The sequence below is a fragment of the Dipodomys ordii genome, unplaced genomic scaffold (assembly GCF_000151885.1).
Source record: "Dipodomys ordii isolate 6190 unplaced genomic scaffold, Dord_2.0 Scaffold45, whole genome shotgun sequence".
NCBI classification, from domain to species: Eukaryota; Metazoa; Chordata; class Mammalia; order Rodentia; family Heteromyidae; genus Dipodomys; species Dipodomys ordii.
In genome coordinates this window covers 11257427-11281415 of record NW_012267261.1, presented here as the reverse complement: position 1 = coordinate 11281415, position 23989 = coordinate 11257427, and the positions used below count along the sequence as shown (strand labels likewise).

At 38.7% G+C, this 23989-nt stretch overlaps 1 protein-coding gene across 1 annotated transcript; it reads right to left on the bottom strand.

Annotated features, from left to right (window-relative positions):
- Positions 1 to 1996: 1996 nt before the first annotated feature.
- On the bottom strand, positions 1997 to 18928 carry Hspbap1 (HSPB (heat shock 27kDa) associated protein 1). The gene is made up of 6 exons (XM_013019328.1): positions 18728 to 18928; positions 9478 to 9614; positions 7670 to 7841; positions 4203 to 4286; positions 2654 to 2764; positions 1997 to 2530 (listed from the first exon to the last, which is right to left on the bottom strand). The coding sequence occupies exons 1-6, from the start codon at positions 18926 to 18928 to the stop codon at positions 1997 to 1999; spliced, it is 1239 nt and encodes a 412-aa protein (XP_012874782.1).
- Between the last annotated feature and the right edge of the window lie 5061 nt (positions 18929 to 23989).

Genomic DNA, 23989 nt, shown 5'->3' with positions numbered 1-23989 from the left:
ATAGTATATCCAAAGGCTGAGGAGACATGCTCAGAGTGCAAGAAGGTTCTTTGTCTGAGGTCAGCTAAACAGGAATCCTTAGAACCAGCTACGGAGTCTTTACTGCCTGTCACATCCAGTCTTTCACTGAAGAACATGGCCTCCAATGATGCCACTGCCTCAAAATATTTCAGATGATATGTGAGACACCCCCATATTTCCTTGCCTATTTATTTCCTCTGGATTTGGTTTCCACTGCCTCTTTTTCTTTTTTCCCCCCTTCAGTCGTGGGGCTTGAACTCTGGGCCTAGGCACTGTCCCTGACCTCTTCAGCTAAAGGCAAACGCTTTATCACTTAAGCCACAGCGCCACTTCCTTTGCTTAATTGGCGATAAGAGTCTCACCGACTTTTCTGCCTGGGCTTGCTTTGAACTACAATTCCCAGATGTCAGCCTTCTGAGTAGCTAGGATTACAGGTGTGAGTCACTGGTCCTTTTATACCAAGGCCTTAACTTTCTCGTGAGGTCTCTGCAGGTCAAAAACTAAGTGGAATGAGAGGCTTTGTCTCAGCGGAACTTTCATTTTTCTTATCTCTGTCTATCCTAAGTACTTTCTGTATCAGGCCAAGTACCTATGAAGACTAACTGAAAAAGCCTTATGATAAATATACTTATCACAAAAAAGAATACTTTTCTGAAAAGTTTCAGGAAATACTACTTAGGCTTACTATTATAATTCACTGAAATTATGTACAGATAATTTTGAAGTTCTATCCTTTTCTATTCTAGTCTATGTGGATTCTTGCATACTGAATTGAGTTTGGCTAATAAGCCATAAATAGCAAACAGGAGTTATCTGAAAAGATAGATAAATTTCTACAATAGGAACATGTCAAAAAAAAGTTACAGCACTTTTTACCATTGGCCACAACATATTCTGCCCCAAAGCATTTGATGAAGTACTGACAAAGATTTCTATCATATTTTCTCAGTCAAATAATGAACATATGTCACCAAGAACCATACCCTTGTGGAGTTATTACATTCTGATTGGGGAAGACAGACAATGAATGGTCAAATAAATGGGTAAATACACAGTGGTTAGTCTAGCATGTTCTTTGGTTGGCCTTGGACCAACTTAGTTCTTAGAATAACCACACAGCTATCTGTCTTTGGGAGGGTAAGGGGAAGCACAGAAATGGAGGGACAAAGGGTGAACAAATGCAGCGGTGGTACTCACTAGACCCTATATTGAAAATGAATTATACAACTTGTGAGTGAGGATGTGAGGGAAAAACTGGGAGAGGGTAAGGGAAGGGGTGACACTGTCCAAAAAGAAACGTGCTCTTTACCTGACTTATGTACTCTATATATCTCCTTTATAATAACAATTAAAATGAAAAAAGAATAATTATATAATGTACTATCCTGAATTAGAGACAGACTGACATGATTCTGTTCAAGTCCTCTCCTAGAAACAGTATACTTGAATGCTTTACATTTTCTGCAAAGGGATAGATTGTGAATATATTTGATTTTCTATACTATACAGTCTCTGTGATGATGTAACTCTGCCACTGCACTTCTAAAGGTGCCATAGATAATATAAAATGCAAAGCATGGAATAGGTCTTCCAATAAACTTTCTTCATAAAAACAAGCAGCAGATTGATCCCAGGATGAAGCTGATGGAGGTTGCTTCCTGCTGGGAATACTGGGAAATTACAATTAAGGTAGTCTGGAAGGATGAGATGGAGGAGGAAAGTAAAAGGAACCTAGGACAGCAAGCTTACTAAAAGAGCAATGCACCTGACTACAAACTGAAATTGAGTTACACACTTGTAATCCTAACACTCAGGAGCCTAAGAGACAGGAGAGAATTATGAGGTTAAAGTCAGCTTCTGAATTCATAATCTCATATAGTGAGATTCTGCTAAGAAAAACAGGAATAAAAATCACAGAAAACAATGTTTAAAAAATACTTTTTCATATTATTTAGAAAGACATCCTTTAATAGAATCATATTTTTTTCCCTTGTATCAAAAGTTGTGCCACCATTCTGGTTACTTGTGGATTCACCACACAGTCCAGCAAGTCGTCTGTGGAGATGAACACTGAGGGAGGGGCCGTGGTGCTGTTAGAGGCAATTGACTCCACCACAGCATTTTCACGTTGTTTGATCATCAGTTGCCTCCTGGTGCAGGATGGTTTTGGAAAGAGTTCCTCATCTTTGCAGACAAATCCTCTGCCATTGCTTTCAAATACGTCTCTTCTTTCTGAAGGGAGTTCTTCAGAGCTTGGTGTGACAAGCACCAGATGAGGACCAAAGGGGCCTGCTGCCCCCTGCGTTGTGGTTCCCATGGTTACACTCTGGCTGTGTGTGTCCTTTACCTCCATGGGGCTGTTCATGTTTAGTTCATCCTTTCTGAGGTTCTCCCCATGTGTTCCTACTACTTGAATTTCTCCTACTTTAGATGCTCTGTAATGGTCAAAAAAGGCAGAAACAGCTCCATTTAAATAGTGGCAATTGACTTCATGGGATGTTTCTTCCACCTGAGGATAAAGACAAACCCTTCAGGATGCTAGCATACACTTAGGGAAAGTAAAAATGAATGTATTATGTAGGCTGATTCACCATAGGAATCCAAAGCCACAATGAAATCCAGAACCGCCTACCTCAGTAGGGTTTAGCCAGGCACTGGCGTTGTGTGGGTTCTCCGCAGTTTTCAGTGCACACACCAGCATCCGGGTGATTGCCTCTTCCACTCGGGCTAGGTGGTCTTCTTCCTAAGTTAGATTAAAAAAACACAACAACAACAACAAACCTCTTTTTTTTTTTTGGTCAGTCCTGGGGCTTGAACTCTGGGCTTGTGCTCTGTCCCTGTGCTCTTCAACTCAAGGTGAGTGCTCTATGGCTTGAGCCACAGAACCACTTCCAACAACAAATCTCTTAAGCACTCGTCTTTCACTTTTTGGTCTAAAAGAGAATATAGACTCTTTTAACAGTGTTCTCTGTTCTCATTAATTCAAGCTTTGTGACAGAATGAATATGCTAATGGCAGAACCATGATATTTGTATTCAGTATCATCTGCCATCTGGAACAGATGTAGAATAGACCAATAGGCAAATTTAAATGTGTATTTTGTCAGTAAGTCATATGCCTTCAGTATAAGCCACCTTTGTGCTTCCCCCCCATTCTTTAACATGTTTAACATTTTCAAAAAGTATCATCACACAAAAGAATACCTCTTATGGAATTAGAAAAGCAAATTATTTGAGGGTCAGAGAAAAGTTGTAAACACGCTTCACTCTAAGAATGAGGTGAACAGGCTGGGAGAGCAGATCAGCAATACAGAGTTTACTATGCAGAATATCTGTGTTAGATCCCTTTGACTGGGGGTATGAAGGAGAAGTGGGTAGCCATCCAAACATAGCTCTCCCAAGCTACTACGTGTATACACTGTAGCATTAATGATAAATGACAACAAAAGCACCAACTCCTATTAATCAAAAACATAAAAGGGGGAAAACCACAACCTGACATCTGTAATATACGTAATTAATATAGATATATAGATACTGATGTAGAAAGAGAATGGACAGGGTCAGGTGGTAGAACAGATGCTTATTCCGTTTGACTACATGAATGAAAAGGTGCGAGTACCAGTCAGGAGAGACTATGACCCAAAGAGAAAAAGAGAAAGAGCCTAGGAAGTCACAAAAGAAGTAACTGGACATCTGAAAACCCACAGAGAAACAGAAAGATGACACAGAAAAAATTAGGAAACAGTCCAAAGCTCCAACCTCAGCTCCCATGTGGACAGTGTAAACCTAAGCCACAACCACAGGTAATCCAGGGGACTCTAGCAAGCAGACTGCAATCACTAGCGAATGGATAAGCCCACAGTTCTTTCAAGCCTTAAATCCAGTGCAGGGACTCTATTGTGCCTCTTTTGGCAGGCTAGTATTTGAGAAGGAAGCCATTTTGTCAACCCCTCCCTCATGATCTTGGAGAGTCATAGGCAGATACTATCTTGGGGGTTGGGGGGAGGGACTCTGAGGCCCTGAAACAAGGAACAATAATACCTCAGGGAGTTTGGGGACAGGGACAAAAACACTGCAGTCCAAACAAGGTCATCCTGGTGTATTGGCCAGCAAATTCATGACCAAATTGTGTATCTTCAGCGCAGAGATTTTATTTTTAAAAGAACAACAAAAAAGTACCAGCTCAATCCATGAATTTATACTGACGCTGACAGGATCGATGGATTCTACGTAATGCCACCAGTGTCTGGGAACAAACAGAACCTGAAAACCAAACAAAAAATAGCACAATTATGGGATGTTTCATTTTTATGTCAGTCAGATCTGATGAGGCTGCTAGGAAAGAAGAAACACCAAAAAAACCCACGGTATTGAAGGAAAGAGGAAACAAACAAAAACCCCATAATCTGTTTTTCCTTGTCATTTTTTTAAATTGAGCCAGCTTTTCTACTCTTCTTAATGCCATTGTCTACATTTACATTTTACTGAAGGCTTTTGAGAGTCTAATTTTTCCTCCTTTCTGCTGCAAAACAATTGTCCAAATTCTGAGAAAGCAGAGGAAAAAAATCTGAGAAATATGAAAATAGAGGACTTCTCTTCCGTCATTTTACAGTTCAAGAGCCAGCTGGTGAGAAAATAATGGACTAGTGGGTGCCATTATAGAAATGGTAAATGTGAGAAGTCTCCAAGTAGAAGAGGCAGGCCTCAACTAGGGCAGTCAAGAGTAAGAGGTCCAGAGAAAGACTGACTTGAATCAGAACAAGGGGAGGAACTGGACAAAGAAAAGAATGAGACTATGTTAGGAAGGAGAAAAGCTGGCACTGCTGAGACCCAGCAAGGTCAGTGCCACTACTGCCCAGGAGGTGCCGGGCAGTAAGAGAGGAGAAAAAATGAGGCCCAGTGAAGGTCCTGAATTCAGAGAAAATTAGTGGGTTTTAACCTATAGGTGTTAGAATTTATGCTAAGAAGTTCTGAATAAAAGGATGGTTAAAATTGTGACATTAGGAGAGTCTGTGAAGAATATTCTCAGATGGTCCATTTACTGAGTGTTTAAGATCTAGATAGGGAGGGTCACTAGACTGAAAAGTAATGGGCAGAGTCAAGGATCATGGAGGTAATGGGCAGCTTTTAGGCTTTGGAATGAGAAAATTAGTGGCACTTGGGTAAGAAATGGTAAGATAATTGCTCATAGGAGCATATGAGGGACAATGAGTAGAGGTGGTTTTTCCTGGAGTTGAAGGTTTGGTTGGCAATGTGTAGGGGTGGTACAACCATGAATAGGTAGACGTTAGGTCACTGAGGGCTGCCCAGGAAAGAATAATGAGACACAGTCCCTTCTGTCTTCTTTTTTTTTTTTCTTTCTGTCGGTTGTGGGGCTTGAACTCTGGGCCTGGGCACTGTTCCTCAGCTCTTCAGCTCAAGGCAAGCGCTCTACTATTGGAGCCACAGCGCCACTTCCCAGTCTTTTGGTGGTTAATTGGAGATAAGAGACTGACAGCTTTTCTTGCCCGGGCTGGCTTTGAACTGTGTTCCTCCGATCTCAGCCTCCTGAGTAGCTAGGATTACAGGCATGTGCCACTGGTGCCCAGCCCTTCCATCCTCTTTTGTTGCCTGCTGATAAGAGGTAAGCACTCAACTCCATGGCATACTCCCATCACAATGTACTGTGCTGCCAAGGCCCAAAGCAACACAGCTAAACATCCATGAAACAAAACTTCTGAGGCAAAATAAGTTACATATATACATATATATGGATGGATGGATTTTTTTGTGCTCTACTACTGAGGCTTGGACTCAGGGCCTTGTAATTTCACTTGGCTCTTTTACTCAAAAATGGATCTTTATCACTTGAGCCATACCCTTACTTCCAACTTCTTACTGGTTAATTGGAGATAAGAGTCTCACAGATTTTTCTGCCCAAGATGTCTTTGAACTATGGTTCTTAGAGATAAGCTTCTTGAGTAGGTAGGATTACAGGAATAAGCCACTGGCATGCTTCTTTTTCATTAAACTGATTTTCTCAGGTATTTTTTTTTCCTGTCATTACAGTGACAGCAAGCTGACTAATAAAGAAGTCATGAATATCCTAGCATAATAAAGTGGTGAGAGAGAGCCATCTTATGGTGAATTAAAGAACAAACAGGATTAAAAAAAACAAACCTGATACAAGACAAACCCATCATTTAAATTTGGCTATTAAAGATGAAATAAAAAATGAACTAGAAACTAGTTTATACCCATTAGAAAGCTATAAGAATTACAGTAATAGGGACTGGGAAGGTGGCTCAGTGGTAGAGCGCTTGCCTTGCATGCCTGAGGCCCTGGGTTCGATTCCTCAGCACCACATAAGCAAAAAGAAAAAAGCCGGAGTGGTGCTTGGCCCAAGTGGTAGAGCGCTAGCCTTGAGCTGAAGAGCTGAGGGACAGCGCCCAGGCCCAGAGTTCAGGCCCCATGACCAACCCCCCCAAAAACAAACAAACAAACAAACAAAAAAAGAATTACAGTAATAAAAAGCAGCAAGTGTTGGAGATATGAAGAAACGGAATCTTCATCTATTACTTGTAAGAATGTAAAATGGGAGAGTCACTGTGAAAAACACAGACAAACAAACTATATGAGGCATTAATTCTACTCCTAAGTATGTACCCAAGAGGCTTGAAAACAAAGGATTTCTCCAACAGCTAACACAGGAAAGTTCCTAACAGTAATGTTGATAATACCCAATGTTCATAATACCCAATGTGATTAACCGGTAAATGAATGAAATGAATAAATACATGTAGTATATTTTACACATGGGAGTGATGGAAGGTATACAGGCAATGGAGAGGGAGAACTAAGGGTGTTAAGTCTCTTCAAGAGATAAAGAAGCGGAGTATGGGAATATATGCCTGTAATCCCATGTGGAGATGGAGGCAGCATGACCAAAATTTGGGGGCAAGAAGGGATATATAGCAAGACCCTGCCTCAAATCATAACCATGCGCACGCACGCATGCACACGTTCACACACACACAACAAAACAAACAACCCAAGATCTTTCAGAGTAAACCATCATTCAGCAAGTGCTAATATTGTAAGGGAATTTTTACCCACAGGGTCACAGAACTAGAAATGCTAGAAATAGTCACCCATTCTTTCTCAAAACCAAACTATTCTCAATTCATTCTGCCTCTGTTGGCTGACTATCCAAATGCATTCCAATGCACATTTATGTGTCTGGGTTTAATTCTGCTACACCTGAACAGACATGAACTGTGAAAAAATGTTCTGGTAACTGTGCCTTGAAATTTTCTCTTAACCTGAATGAAAATGGTTTTGTGGGCTGTCTTCCTTCGAAGTCTACTTTCCTCACCCACAGGAGGCGCTATGTTTCCGTCACCTGTTACAGATGAGACAGCTACCTCAGAACAGCAGAACAGCAGGAGGAAACCATTCTTTTTCTTAAAAAAACTTTTTAAAAATTTTTTTTAAATTTTTGCTTATGCGGTGCTGGGGAATCGAACCCAGGGCCTCATGCATGCAAGGCAAGCGCTCTACCACTGAGCCACCTTCCCAGCCCCGAGGAAACCATTCATGTCTGCACTGAGGGCAAGCACATGGCACCAGGGTGACACAATGGTGTCCTCTGACAGAGAGGTCATTACCTGTCCTGGGCACAGCGTGACCACATGTCTCTGAGCTTTCTGGAACTGAGGGAAACGTTGTAAATCAGGATTGACCACATTGACTTTACTGAACACACTAGATTCTTCATATGGGATTCGGGTTGGATAAAGGAAAGGTGTATCTTCAGGAGGAAAGAGATGCCATCTTTTCCTAATACCAAGAAAAAAGAAGATACAAGTTAGTGTTCTCAACTTGAGACAAATAGGTAAGAAATTAGCAAATCAATGTTCATTTTTACTCCTTCAAGTTCAAAACCAAGGAACATATTGTCAGCGTCCTCCTGGCCTCTTACTCAGAGCTGCTCTCTAACTCATTTGCTGAAAATGACTCACTGATAGTAGGTATCTCATGACCCTGGCCAGTCTCTTTCCTTGCTGGGAAGACTCATTCCTATCTCAGATCAAAGTTTTCCTTCTCATGTGTTTTTCTCCTTGGTTCGAGTTTTGTTCTTTCTGATGTAATGAATATCTATCTATCAGATAGTCATGGGTTAGGGATGTAGCTCAGTGGTAAAGTGCTTGCCTAGCATGCACAAGGTCCTGATTCAGTTCAACAACAAAGCAAACAAACAGTCAAAAAAAATCAGGTAGTCATTTTATATCCAAAGATTAAGCTCACCCCCTGTATTCAGGATCATAGTTTAGGTCAGCCTGGGTATAAATAGGAGCCCCAAAAGGCCTAAAATGTGGCTCAAGTGACAGAATGCTTATCTAGCAAGCATAAGGTCCAGAGTTCATAATCCAGGACTGCAGAAATTAATAATGACAATGATAATAACAATAGTAATGGTAATAATACAGAAAAAGGATTGTTTTATCAAGTTTACATTTTTTACTATGGTTTTCGACAATTCATCTTATTACATCTTATCAAAACATATAAATGCATTTGTAGCACTGTTAAAATCATGAAACTAAATAGGAGGAAATTCATATACTGCTAACAGAAGAAGTTAACTAACCTTCTAGTTAAACTCTACAGTAGTTAGGTGTGCTCTAATCCCAACAACCAGGAGGCTGAGGCAGGAAAATTAGGAGTTAAGAACTTGCCTTGGCTACATAGTGAGTTCTAGGCTAGCCTTAGCTACATAACAAGATCTTGTCTCAAAGAAAAATCAAGTATCAATGATAACAACAACTTAAAAAAAAACTACAGTGTATAGGCATATGGTTTCAAGGGGATCCCTGTTGAGGAAAACTGAACTGGAGGTAAGGCTTGAGAGACAGAACACCAGTTGTGGGTGGGGGGGTGGCGGGAAACACAGAAATAACTGAGTTCAAGCCCCAGTACCAGCACACACATAATATACCACAGACTTTTAGCCCCTTTATTTCATAGGGACAACAGACAGATGAAGATTAAAACAACAACAACAAAAACTGATCTATGGCAATAATATATGGTGTTGGGTCAACTGGAGGGCAAAAACTACAGTTGAGAAGGAACAGGTGCCCTGACTACCCCTTGAGAGGTCCAAGGAACACAGGGAAACCTCCTGTGAGCCTCCTGTGTGCTACTCAAAGCACACACATAAATAGTCTTAAGAGAAAGCTAGGGCCAGCTGAACTGGGAACTCTGGAGACAATTCTGATCATGGTTAAGACACAGAAACCAATTCAATTGTTCCCCTCACTTCACATGGGAAAGAGAGAACATGGTGGAAAAGCTATGCCAGGCACAAAGCAGATGGACAGGATGAAGCTGTGACTAAGACGCAGAATCCTGCCATTCCTTTTCTGTTTGCTCACATCACACTCAAGCACAAACTTGCAAACATATGCATTACCTTCCTTGTACCTGGAATACTAAGTTGCAACCATAAGAGTCCAGATGACAGGGGGTATGGGCTCCCAGGGAGCCAATCCACAAGGTACTCTCTTGTCCATTTCTTCCAGGAAATCCAAAGTCAGACCATATCACGTCCTGTTTTGAAATAAAATTATAATCCATCAAGAACAAACCAGTTATCTGTTATGCCAGAGTTGAGCATTTCTTTTGCATATCCACTTATATATAGTTCCTGATATAGAGAAAGCTACAGATAGAAGAGGTACAGTGTCCAGGGCAGGCCATGAATTTTATTTTAAGCAAAAAAAGAAAAGCAAAAGTAACCTCACTTCTAGGAGTCACTCAACAAACATTTACTGACTACTTAACATCATGCCATGAACTTTTCTGGAGGCTTGTGATCAACCAGTGACCAAACAAATCAAAACAAAATCCCATCCAGATGAAGCTTACATCTGTTGCAGACACTAAACAACAGGTGCAATTCTGCAGCCACCTGGGGGAAGAATGGTTCAGGCAAGAAGTGCAGTGGAAATATGGCTGAAGCTCAACTTAGGACCCCTGGGTCCTTGAAGCAGTACCAATATTTGTGGATATAAACAATTTATTACTTTTGTACTTTTATGACCTCATTAAGAAGCCTTCTCTCCAAAAGACTAGCAGTCTTTTAAAACTAACGTGCCAGAGCTGTAGTTCATATCTACTAAAACTAAAGCAGAATCTCCAACTAGGGATGTCATACAGCTTTTTTTTTTTTTCTTGTAATGCTACTGGGACTTCCACTCAGGACCTCTTACTTTCACTTGGCTTTTTTGCTCAAGGCTGGCACTCAATCACTTGAGCCATACCTCTACTTCTAGCTTTTTGTTGGTTAACTGAAGGTAAGAGTCTCAAAGCTATTCTGACCCATCTGGCTCTAAATGACAATCCTTAGCTCTCAGCCTCCTGATTAGCTAGGATTATGGGTGTAAGCCACCAGGGCCTGACTCCAGAGTCTGTTAAGTCTGGGTTGGGTGCCAGTGGCTCACACCTGTAATCCTAGCTACTCAGGAGGCTGAGATCTGAGGATCATGGATCAAAGCCAGGCTGGGCAGGAAAGTCTGTGCGACTCTTATCTCTAATTAACCACCAGAAAACCACAAGTGGCACTGTGGCTCAAGAGGTAGAGTGCTTGCCTTGAGCATTAGAGCTGAGGGACAGCACTCAGGCCCAGAGTTCTAAGCCCCACAATCGCCAAAAAAAGGTCTGGATTTTTACTGGTGTGGTGGCACATGCCTATAATCCTAGCATTCAGGAGGCTAAGAAAGGAGAATGATAGGTTTGAGGTCTGCTTGGGCTAAGTAGCTAACTCAAGGCCAACCTGAGCAATAAAAAGACGCTTTCTTGAGAGAGAGTGTGTGTGTATGTGGAGGAAACAGAAATAGAGAGAGATTAGAAGGAAGAGAGAAGAAAGGAGACAAGAGGAGAGGAGAGAAGAGAGGGAGAGAGAGAAAGAGAGTGTGCAAGAGAGTGAGAAAGATAGCGAAAGAGCACACGCGCTGAGATTTCCTTCCCAGTTGAGTCCAGCTATTTATGGGTAGTGAAATGTCTGAAACAATCCAGGACAAAAGGGAATCTTCCTTGAGTCTTTGTAAGAACAGGGAACCTAGTTAGGGCTACTGTATGTGCTTGGTGTGGCAACACATCCAGGAATCTACTCTGACATCCATTCAAAAGCTGGACAAGTCTCTAGACATTATCCATCCCTGGAAAATGCTATTTTATTGCATCCCTGAGAAAGAACAACCAAGTGTCTGGTTGACAGCTTTCTACAAAATCAGTATGTCTTCCTGTAGCTTCCAGGAGTATCTCAGATCTGCTTGCTTCCTTCTCCCCCTTCCCCGCCAACTAGGGCTTAAACTCAGGGCCTGGGCTCAAGGCTAGCACTTTATCACTAGAGCCACAAAGTCACTTCTGGCTTTTTTTTTTTTTTTTGAGTAGTTTATTGGAGATAAGAGTCTTACGGGGACCTTTCTGCCTAGGCTGGCTTCGAACCATGACCCTCAGACTCCTGAGTAACTAGGATTACAGGCATGAGCCACTGGTGCCCTGCTCAGTTCTGCTTTATATAGATACAGAGAATAAGTATCTTTTCTCCCAAAATTATTGTCTTTAAATTACCTGAAAAAATGCCATGCTTTTCCTTTTTTTTTTTAACCTACAAGTGGAAGCATTATGTTTTTTTTCTCTAAGAAGTTCTATTTTAACTTCTTTGTCAAAAGAAAAGTGGCTACAAATGGAAGCCTGGGTAGTACCTTGGACATGGATTGTATTGGGCTATCATACTATAATGCACTGGCAGACAGTGCTTTTATTTTTAAGCAATTGAACTACACCAAGGCTAATGTGGGGCCTTCTTGTATTGTCTTTTGAACTGTTGACTAATTTTATCTTTAGCTTTGATTTGCAAACAGCTTTTAGGCAACATCCATGGAGCCCTACATTTATCCCCCTTAAATTTAATCTTACTGGTTTTTGCCTGGTGTCTTGTGTTTTATCCATCCTAACTTCACAGCTAGACAGCTATTTTCAACTGCTATCAAGTCTTCTCAACCTATTTATTGAATCTTACAGTAGACTAGGCCTACATCTCATTTAATCTTCAGACTGAAAGTAGTTTTATCTATTTAACATATAGAGAAATTAAGGAACAGTACTGTCCTCTTAATGGTGCTGTGGAACAATGTGTAAAACAATGTGTAGACAGTTCTGGTTGTCACACATATTGGAAAGGAGCACCACTGGCACTAAATGGATGGGGGCCTAAGATGTAGCTCAACACAACAAAAAAGGTGCAACATGCACAGTTTGCACAATGCTGAAAAATCTGTTTGTAATTACCCAGATTAGAATGCTATTTAACTTATCACCAAAGACAGTTTGCATGATTTTAATATATATTGAATTTTCCAGAAGAGTAGATACTAAATAACTTAAGGATGAATAATACTTTGTTTTTATAATTTTATCAAGAGCTGTTTATTGTTTTCAAAAATTGAGTTACTTCCAGCATACACTCATGGCTTATCATGATTTTATATAAATATATTTATGTATAATTTATATATATATGTATAGTATTAAGCCCTTATTTCTACATGTTAAATGTAAAAGGTTGGATTCAGTGAAATTTAATCTAAATGTTTTCCTAGAATCTTTTTCTCCTAGGCAAGTGAAAGTACCTCATTGGTTCACTATATCTTCCAGTATAGTCATGAGTGACACATTAGATACACATCTGTTTAAATCTCCTTTGCTTTAGACTATGGACATTCTAATTTTTTTTTAACTACACATGAAGGTAATTATAGACATGTCAAATTTACATTTCAGGTCCACAAAGATCACACAGAATCTGATATATGAACCACTGATATATCATGTTCCTTATATGGATGAATACTTCAGTTTAAATTTGAATCCTTCAAAGGATGTTACATATTAGCAAATACTTAAGTCTCTTTTTTTTTCTCTTCTTTCTTTCCTTTTGTTGTTGTTGTTGGTTGTGGGGCTTGAACTCAGGGCCAGGGCACTGTCCCTGAGCAATTTTGTTCAGGGCTAGAGCTCTACACCACTTTGAATCACAGTGCCACTTCTGGTTTTCTGGTGGTTAACTGGAGTTAATCCTGCCCTGGCTGGCTTTGAATTGTGATCCTCATATTTCAACATTCTGAGTAGCTAGGATTACAAGTATGAGCTATGGGCATTAGGCTCTCCTTTTAATGGGAAGGTGGCTCAGTGGTAGCATACTTGCTTTGTATGCATAAGGCCCTTAGCACCACATAAACAGAAAAAGCTGGAAGTGACACTGTGGCTCAAGTGGTAGAGTGGTAGCCTTGAGCTGAAGAGTTGAGGGGCAGCACCCATGCCCAGAGTTCAAGCTCCACAACCAACAAAATAAATACATAAATACATAAATAAAATTTAAAAAGTTACCTTCAGGTATATAAACAGAAAAGAGATAATTAACTCTATACTCACTGATAGGTTAGATGAAAAGCAAAATTCTAACATGCCAATTTGCTTCATCAAAAAGCCAGTGTCATCACTGAAGTAAGTGTTTGTGGCTCACACCTGTCATCCTACCTACTCAGGAGGCTCAAGGTTCCAACCAAGCTGAACAGAAGTCTATGAGATTCTGTCTCCAATTAACTAGCAAAATGACAGAGTGGAGACATGGCTCAAATGGCAGAATTGCTGTGAGCAAGAAAGCCAAACAAGAAAGGGCTGAGAAACTGAGTTCAAGTCCTGATAGTAGCGTGCAAGCTCGTGTGTTCACATACACACATGTAATCACACTCACTCACACACACACACACACACACACACACACCAAAAAAAAATCATTGGTCATTAGACTCTTATAATCATTATCAAATCACCTGCTTAAATTCAACATTCCTTCATAGCTATGTCATAAAGTCCAAAGCAGGTTACAACTAACCTATTTATTGCATGTAAGGATTATGTATCTTAGTGGCTTATTAAGGCTCCTGATTCTCTGAAGCCAATCCGAATAATAACATAAAATGGGAACTACCTGAAAAATATTCTTGGGAGAAAACTGCCTTTTGCTAAAAAGTGATCCTTTCTTTGCAGTTCTGGGCCTTGCATATGCTGCACTACATGTGTTAATTCTAAATTGCCTTAACTACAAGGATACTCATTGATAACTGAAAAAGTTAAGACATCATTCTTGCCTAATGAGTCAGAGATTTAAAAAAATCTTACTGCTGTCACAAACTCACTATCTGCCTTTAGTAGAAGAGGACAACGTGTTCAAAAATGGTTTACTTGGGTTAGGCAATGATATGGTGCATAACTGAAAACTAATGAGACTACTTCAATACACAAAATCACTTAAATATCAAAATCATAATTTTAAGCTACTTGTAAGATTACCACATTACTCTCCAACCCTATCAATACATTTGTCAGTATATGTATTCATATATTTAAATTTAAATGTTATACAGTAGATGAATTTACTTTATAGAAGAGAAGAGCTATTAGACGGGGAATTCAAGGCAAATTAGTGAGTAAAAACATTAAACCAGTAGAAGGCTAAGGATAAAAAAGAATGCCTTATTGATTGACAAATACTATACTTGATTACCTACATAAGATGCCAAAGAAAAGCTGGTAAGAGTGAGGTCAGAGGTGTAAATCAAAACATTTTCTAAAGGGCTCTAAAGACTAAAGAAATGTCAAAGCAAGAAATGATAAGACTAGGAGAAAAAATACACATGAAACTATTCTCAAATCCGTTATACTTTAGCACCATGTTAATAGTTTGGGGGAATAAAAAAGCATTAGATATAGCCCAAAGAGTTTAAAATATTATTATAGGAACAAGACACAATGTTTTATGTCATGAACTATTTCAGTAACAATTCAAATAAAACACATTGGGCATATTGAAAGCAAGGGGAAATGGATGTAGGTGTGGTAGGTGAAGTTTGATAGCCTGGACAGAATTTGAGCCAGGTGCTAGAAAGTAGAACCTATCACATAGAAACTGAAAAGGGCATGACCATAGGCCAGAGGGGAGAAGGAATGTAGAATGTCCAGCCGTAGTGAGGAGACTAGATAGGGACTTACAGGTATGCATCACCAGAGAGGGCCTTAAATGCTGTCATACACAACCTTTAAATCATGAAATGCTATGAACATAATAAACACATTTTAATATTTAAGTGGAGCATGGCATAAAGAGTATTTTCATAAGGAACTGTTGTAGAATTAGGAGTCAGCATTAGGATATAATAATTACACAATAATTATACCAGAGCTTCTTGGAGACTCAAGGGATTTGTGAGGTCAAAACTATTTTCATAAGACTATTAAAATGTTATTTGCTTACATTACTATGTTTATATTTACACTCATGGTGAAACACGAATAGCGATTTGTTATTGTTAAGACAGTGGGACCAAAATGTACTAGTAGCACTGTATTCTTTATTGGGGTATAAATGGTGTACTATAAGCAGCATATATTTAAAGATTTAAGGTATATAATCTGACCAGTTTTTGCATATATATTTGTCATATGCATATATATGTAATTTTACATATAATTTATATATAAATATGACATGTGCATTATTTATATTTATGCTTTTTCATGTATATAATTTTTGCATGTATATATACAAACCTGAAAACCCATTACAATTGAAATGACATCTGATCATACCTAAAGGTTTCCCAGTATCCTCTCATAACACATATCTATCTCCTCCCTCATTCTCAAATAACCACTAACAACTTTTCTGTAACTATAAATTAGTTTGCCACTTCTAGAATTTTATAAAAGCAGATTGTGTTCTAATTATTCCCTTCTCATACTAATATTGATCAAAGGCAAACTAAACAAGATAAGCATCAGAACAAAGAAGAACCCAAGGCAGAGAGGGTCATTTCATCATAATAAAATATCAATCCAGAGGCCATCATAATCTTAAATGTATATATGAATCTAATAAGTTTATATATGAAACAAAACTTGAACCAATCTACAATGAAAAGGCAAAAAGGTAAGTATAGCTGGGGGGTGGGAAGGAGGTCAGCACCACTCCCTACATAATGGGTAACAAATACGTAGAGAAATCAGTACGGATATAGATTTGAACCATCAGCCTGACTTAATTGACATTTATAAGACACTCCACACAATAGAGTACATATTATTTTCAAGTGTATAGGGAACATTTATCAATATTAACTATATTTGGGCCATAAAACAAGTTTCCTAAATTTCAAAGGACTAAAATAAAACAAAGTATATTTTTTGGCCAGAACAAGATGAAATTAGAAATCAATTAGATAAGTTAGAAAATCCCAAAATATTTATAAATTAGACATTATAGTTCTAAACAATCTAAGTGAAGAATAAATTACAAGAGAAATATTTTTAGCTGAATGAAAACAATCTTGAGAACTGTACCTTCAGATACATGACATTGAAAGCTTAATGCTAAAGATTTTTCTCATGATAATTGTGTAATATTAACAAACGTGACTTTTAAATAATGAAGAGTGTCAGTATACCCATGTATCAACATCTGGAAGATCTATACAACGCAGTAAACCAACTTCATCCCAATTGCCAGTGTGTGACATTACAAAAGATCCTTTCTAGAGCTGGGCACTGGTGGCTCATGCCTATAATCCTAGCTACTCAGGAGGCTGAGATCTGAGGATCGAGGTTCAAAGCCAGCCTGGGAAGAAATTAATTAACCACAGAAAAAACCAGAAATGGTGCTGTAGCTCAAATGGTAGAGCACCAGTCTTGAGCAAAAGACGCTTAGGGACAGCACCCAGGTTCAGAGACCAAAGCCCAGGAGTAGAAAAAAAAATCCATTCTATACAAGGATTTTATTAGAAGAGTAAAAAGGGTTTATTTGCTGTGGGTTCAGATTCTATACTGTGATGAATGAATTTTGAAGAAACTATACTGTGTCAGGTTTGGTGTGATATGTAAAAATTCCACAATTCTCTGAAAAGCCTGTTAAAATACTCCTCTTTTTTTCAGCTGCATATCGATGTGAGGCAAGGTTTTCTTCATATCCTTCACACACACCAGCAAATTTCAACGACCTAAATGATAATCTGGCCGTCTTCAATAGCCAGATATTAAAAAAATATAAAAATATAAAAGTCTACTTTTTTAGTGACATTAATAATTTTAATATATAATATATAACTTTAATATATTTACTTTCTTTAAATTGTGTCATTTATATTTATATTTAACATTTAATGGGCTTATTATGTGATTTCACATGAATTGATTTTTAAGATCTATCAATTTTAATGTTCACTACCATTTTATACCAATGTAGAGAACAATAATAAATTAGATTTGGGAACTGACTGAATTACAATAATGAAAGCAAAACAAGAACTTAGGTACTTATGATATAAGAAGAGTTGGTGCTCTGAAAACTTTGAGAAGAAAGATGATAAAATTCAATAGATTTGGTTGTTCACAGCAGAATGAATCACTATAAGCTGACAGAAACCTCATTTAAGGGCTTAATTGGAATTTCAGTACATTTACAAAAGGCTTTCTTTTATGTCACACTTCATGGCCAGGTCACATGCCTGCCCGTTGGAGACATGCTTGGATGCTACAGACAACTGGAGGGGTCAAATGAGCACCACTGGAGGCAGCAGGAGAGGGACTCAGTTGGGCTAGAAGGGTGCTATCCATCTGCAGAGCCCCACAGGGCAGCTGCATGTGGTTGAAGGCACAGTGCTAGTGACAGCTCTGGAGGGAGATCACACATGGCAACCCATTCTTGGTTGCATAATCTTTGTTCCTTATTTTTCTTAAAATGGGGATCAGTATTAAAATCATTAATTTACTGGGAGGATTCTAAATGTAAGGCACTTATAAAAGGACCAAGGACAAGTACTTGATATATATTACTACTTTACAGGTCTTAATCTGCAATCCACATTAATAACTCACAGAGAAAAAGAACATTACAGGCTGAACAGAAACTGTTCTGGAGCCAAGGAACCACTGTCCCATGTGAGTAGGAGGAGCAGGAATGGGAGAGATTTTTTTTTCCCCAGAGAACCAGGGGCAGAGTGAAGGATTCCAGCAAAGACAGTTATCCAAATGAGCTCCATGGGACCACTCCCACTACCAACCTACACCTAGGACAAGGCAGAAACCAGAGCAGGGTGTCTTCAAAATCACCACAGGCCATTTGAGGTTGCAAACCCTGGTCAGTGTCAACACAGGGAAAAGAATGTCCATATTCTCACTTCTGCAGTTCATTCATTCTCACACTTCTGAACTCTATCCACTACTGAATACCTGGTAACATCCCAAATAATGCCTCTCACAGAATCAGATTTGCACCTCTACCCGCCTCACTGACAGAGCAGGAACTTCTGTGTAGATTAGGAGGAAATAAGGTTTATACACCACCTGTTTATAGTACATTTCAAAGGCAAAGGAGGGATGTGAGGAAAGATGAGTAAGAAAACTGACATAGCTGCTCATCTATGTGAGCCAAATGTCATATGTCTCTGAGGCAGACCCTTCTACTCCACTGGGCGAAACCCCCAAAACACACTGACTACTTATGACAGAAAGTAGCAGTGAAAGAATAAGATACCAGGAAGATGTGGATTTACCATCTTTTCTTGTGAGCCAGTTCTCACTAAGATGGAAAAGACTTCATTACTTACCTGAAAAACATCTGCCCTGTCTTCAAATAGACTAATTAAATATTTATAGTCAGCATAAGCCCAGAATTTGGAATGATCATAATCTCTAAATGGTCCAGAAATACGAGGTTGGTCAGCATTCCAGGTCAAAAACTCTTCAAGTGTAGCCTCCACGTAACTACATGCAGTTTCAAACTGAGGAACTACAACGTAAGAGAACATAACTTTAAATGTATAATGAACAGTTTCAAATACTATTGGTACTTTTTAAATAAAGGTAATTTCCTTTGTGTGTATGGGTGGGTAGTACAGCAGTTTGCAGCTACACCTAGCACTTGTTTGGGAACACTCTACCATTTAAGCCACACCTCAGTCCTTTTCCTTTTACTCATTTTTCAGATAGGGTCTCAAGCTTTCTTGAGAATGGCACAATCCTCTCATCTCCACCTTCTGCACAGCTGGATTACAGATGTGTGCTACCACAAACTTGTGAACCCACCAAAGTTAATTTCAATCCCCTTCACCAAAAAACCAAACTATTATATTAATAGTAACTAAAAATTAATTTGTACTTGTTATATAATTAGAACCATTTAACCATTCACAGTACAGCATAAAAGTGAAAAACATAGTTTTACTCTTTTATTCCCAGCTGAGTATATCTGTATGGTGTATATCTGTAATTCCAGTACTCATGGGGCCGAGGCAAGGAGGATGGTGATTTGAAGCCAGTCTAGGCTGTATAGCAAGTTCCAGCCCATCCTGAACTCCAGAGCCACCCTTTCCCAAAATAAAGGGTGGGAAGATTAAAAAAAACAAGCCTTATTATGGCCTGATTTAGTGATCCAGTAGAAGAACTGAGATGATCAATTCTCCAAGACCCATAAGGGTGAGGTTGGAAGTGCTTCCCTATAATGCTAAGACATTAATTGTCTTTTTCACTCTTACTCTCTTATGATTGTGCTGTGTTTTCCAGAGACTCCATGAAGTATATGATATCCTTGCACTGACAGTTGGTAGGGCATGCACTTATATTTTTAGGCTTTAAAAGCTCTCCATTTTGTTCCAATACGGTTAGTGTTACTAATGACAAATCATACCAGCCAAAACTCACTAGGGTCCTCAATGATGTTGAAATGTAGATGGATCTTATGCTCACTGAGTTTATGAGAGAAAAGGTAGTGAAGAAAGGTACCAGGAAGATTCTAATTTAGGATCTTTAAGTATGTAATTTATAATTAACACCATGCTTGTAGGAATAGAAAAGAAAAGAGTGTATTTTTGAACTTAGAATGCTTTTAAACAAGGCTAGATATGGTTATACATGCCTATATTCTCAGCAATCAAAGGCTGGGACAAGTGGATTATGAGTTAAAGGCTACCTTGGGCTACATAGCAAGATCCTGTTTCAAAAGGGAGACAAAAGTATATTTCAAAGATAAAGCATTTGGCTACAACAATACAACTTGAGGCACTGTATAATTAGATATAAACTTCTGTGTTGTATTTGGGAGCAGAACAGGAAAGCTTTGAGAGGGAAGCCCATTATCTGTTCCTGGTGGTTTACTGCTATGGAGTCTTAGATGGATGTGAGAGCAACAAAATTCATTTAATCTGCAAATAGCAGAATATTGTAAATGAACACAGGGAAGTTACTATTTAAGAAATCAGATTATAGGGCTGGGAAGGTGGCTCAGTGGTAGAGCGCTTGCTTTGCATGTCTGAGGCCCTGGGTTCGATTCCCCAGCACCACATAAGCAAAAAGAAAAAAGCCGGAAGTGGCGCTATGGCTCAAGTGGTAGAGTGCTAGCCTTGAGCTGAAGAGCTGAGGGACAGCGCCCAGGCCCAGAGTTCAGACCCCACGACCAGACCCCCCAAAAAAAAGAAATCAGATTATAATCTTTGCAAAGCATGAAATCCTTTCAGGAAAATATACAGATCAGTTCTGACACTTAGCAAATACTATTAGTAGTAGATACCATTGTTAGTACTTCTCATACATTTACTTGCAACCTTTCAAACTCAATTGAATTAGAAGAATGGTATGCCAATCCTTCTTCCTTTCAACAACTTTTCTATTTTTTTCTCTTCCTTCTTGAACCATTTATAATTACAGAATCATTCTTTTCCCTTCCCTTATTTTTCCTAACACCACAGAGAGAAGGAAGAGTACCAAAGAATCATTCTAATCCATCTACTTCATCAACTTACCACATTAGCAAAGCATGAAAAGTTCATTCATACAATGATCTAGAAGATAAAAATCTACATACACAGTAACTATTTAAATTTTTTATAAACTTTTGAGAAGCACTTAAAAAAGTGCCTGGCATGTAACAAACTATCAAAACATTTAAGATTTAATATCACTGACATCATCAATATTTCACTATAATAGCATAAGAGTACATAGTTATATTTTATTAGCAAAAATGAATATGAGAAGAAAACTTCATAGTAAATGATAAACAGGAATCATTTCTCATTATTTTAGTAACTTCTACTGTAAAACTGAAGAAATTACATTGTTTCTGGGAGCCAGTGGTTCATGCCTATAATCCTTGCTACTCTAGAGGCTAAGAGCTGAGGGTCTCAGTTGGAAGCCAGCCTGAGCAAGAAAGTCTGTGAGATTCTTATCTCCAATTAACCATCAAAAGAGCAGAAGTGGCTGTGACTTCAGTGGTAGGGCACTAGCCTGGGAGAAAAAAAAGCTTTGGGGCAGTACCTAGGACCTGAATTCAAACCCTAGGACCAACATACACATACATGAAAAAGAGGAAAGGAGAGAAGAGGGGAGGGGAGGGGAGAAAAGGGGAGAGGGGAGGGGAGGGGAGAAGGATGAAAGAAAGAGAGAGAGAAAGAGAGAAAGAAAGAGAAAGAAAGAAAGGAAGGAAGGAAGGAAGAAAGGAAGGGAGAAAGAAATTTATATTGTCTTGTAAATTCATTACTACAGAATTCAATCCAACTTACCCAACTAAATACAAGATCCTTTAAGTGAAGCCACTTCCCTTGGGGTGGATACATATAACAGGACTTTCCAGGAGAGGTCACTTTTACAAACAAGTCTGCACAGAAGTCCCCCCCACCCCATCCTGGACTTATTAGAGGACTTCATTTTCTGTCACAGCAAGATCTGAATATTAAAAATGAAAATCTGAAAATGTAAAAACTGCACATGAGAACTGCTACTGTCAGGAGAAATTTAAATGGTGCAATGAATGGAAATGACTGACCTTTTGATTTACATAATGATACCAAAATAGAAACATTTCACTGCTTCCCAGATGAAGGAGCACAAAAGTGCTGTCTGACTTCATTATAGTGCCAGTTTTTCTCTGGGTAGTACATTTGTTTCTCTTAGTTTACTTTATGTACTGGAATTACTCCTGTCTAACTTTATCATTATTGTTCTTTTATTTACTGCTGAAGTTGCTTTAGCATCTGGGACTGTCATCCCTCTTACTGCCAAGTGTTAGGTAAGAAGAAGCACAACCAAGTTCAGGATTTGGCAGTATGGTACAAACTGAGCTCAGTTTGAGCTCTCATTTAAAAAAAAAAAAAAAAAGACCTGAAAATATTTTTTGTCCACCAGGAAAAGTGTGATTTTTTTTCAAATTAATTTTCAGAGCTTAATGAATTTTCATTTTAAATCCCATCAGCATTTCAAAGTTCATTTAGATTAATGAAATTCAATGATATCTAAGAAAGAAGAGTAATATAAGCTGAGAGTAGAATAGTGTTTTTCTAGGGGTAGGAGAGATGGAGAAAAGCTAGTCAATGTAAACTAAGCTATAGGTAGGAGAATAATTTCTGGTGTTTGATGACTCAGTAAGGTGACTAGATGATTACAATGTACTGTGTGTTTCAGAGGAGCCCAAAGAAATGATGTTGAAAATTTTCTCTCCCCACAAAGAAATAATCGATGTTTGAGGTGGAAGATAACTTGATTTGGACATGATATATACATGAAGTGAATTACCACATGCTACATAAATACATCTATCTATCTATCTATCATTCCATGTCAACTAAGAATATAAATATATACAATAAGAAACCAGGTAGAATGAACTATACTTTTAAGTATTAAAATATACACCACTGCTAAAACAGTGTGTTTTTTTTGTTTTTTGTTTTTCTGTCAGTCATGGGGCTTGAACTCTGGGCTTGGGCACTATTCCTGCGCTCTTCAGCTCAAGATGAGCACTCTACTGCTTGAACCATAGCACCACTTCTGGTTTTCTGGTGCTCAATTGGAGATGAGTCTCATGGACTTTCCTGCCAGGGCTGGCTTTGAACTGTGATCCTCAGATCTCAGCCTCCTCAGTAGCTAGGATTTACAGGCATGAGCCACCAGAGCCCGGCCTAAAATAGTGTTTTTAAATTGTGTTACTAACCCAAAATGTCATAGCTTAATATGTGACCTAAAAACTAGTACATGAATGGGCAAGAACACAGGAATATAATAAAAGTAATTTCTAAAGCTAAAAAAGGATTAATCAGTGATACTAGAATTAATGAGATGGATAAAATGTATATGTTCATACAATAGAATATTTGACAATGAAGAAAAATGAAGCACTGACACATACAGATTGAGTGTCCTTTATCTCAAATGCTTGAGACCCAAAAGTGATTCTAATTTTTCTGAATTTTAGAATATTAGTATACGTGTAATGAGCTATCTTAGCAATTGGAACCAAATTCTAAATATGAAACTCATTTATATCTTACACACACAAATACATTCACACACACACAGACTAAAGGTAACACAATCCAATGTTTGTAGTGCACCTGCATTTTGACAAGACCTATCACATTAGGTCAGATGTGCAGCTTTCTACTAGTAATAATCATGTTGGTGCTCAGAAAATCCAGGCTTCAAAGAATTTCAGATTTTAGGGATGTCTCCAAGTAGTCCAAGTCTCACTTGGACTACTATGTGGATGAACCTTGAAAACAAACTAGATGAAAGAACCCAGTGACAAAAGGGCAGATGTTCCCTCACTCTGTTTAAATGGTATGTCCTCAATGTGAATTACCTAGTGCTAGGTAAGGCAGAATGGAAATCAGCTACTTAAAAGGTAGTGGCCATCTGAACAGGATATAAACTGTTTTGAAATTCAACAGCAGTAATAGTTACACACTAAATATAACAGCCCTGAACTGAATGTTTTAAAATGACTAATAGGTTGAATTTGGGGGGGGGAGAGGGGTCCGGTCGTGGGGCCTGATCTCTGGGCCTGGATGCTGTCCCTCAGCTCTTCAGCTCAAGGCTAG

Excerpts from the sequence above, each read along its gene's own strand:
- Hspbap1 (XM_013019328.1), bottom strand. The coding sequence starts at position 18,928 with ATGTTCTCTTACGTTGTAGTTCCTCAGTTTGAAACTGCATGTAGTTAC. Across the intron at positions 9,615-18,727 it reads ACAGGGCAGATGTTTTTCAG|GACGTGATATGGTCTGACTT; the intron begins GTAAGTAATGAA and ends ATTTCAAAACAG. Across the intron at positions 4,287-7,669 it reads TCACGCTGTGCCCAGGACAG|GTTCTGTTTGTTCCCAGACA; the intron begins GTAATGACCTCT and ends TTTGGTTTTCAG.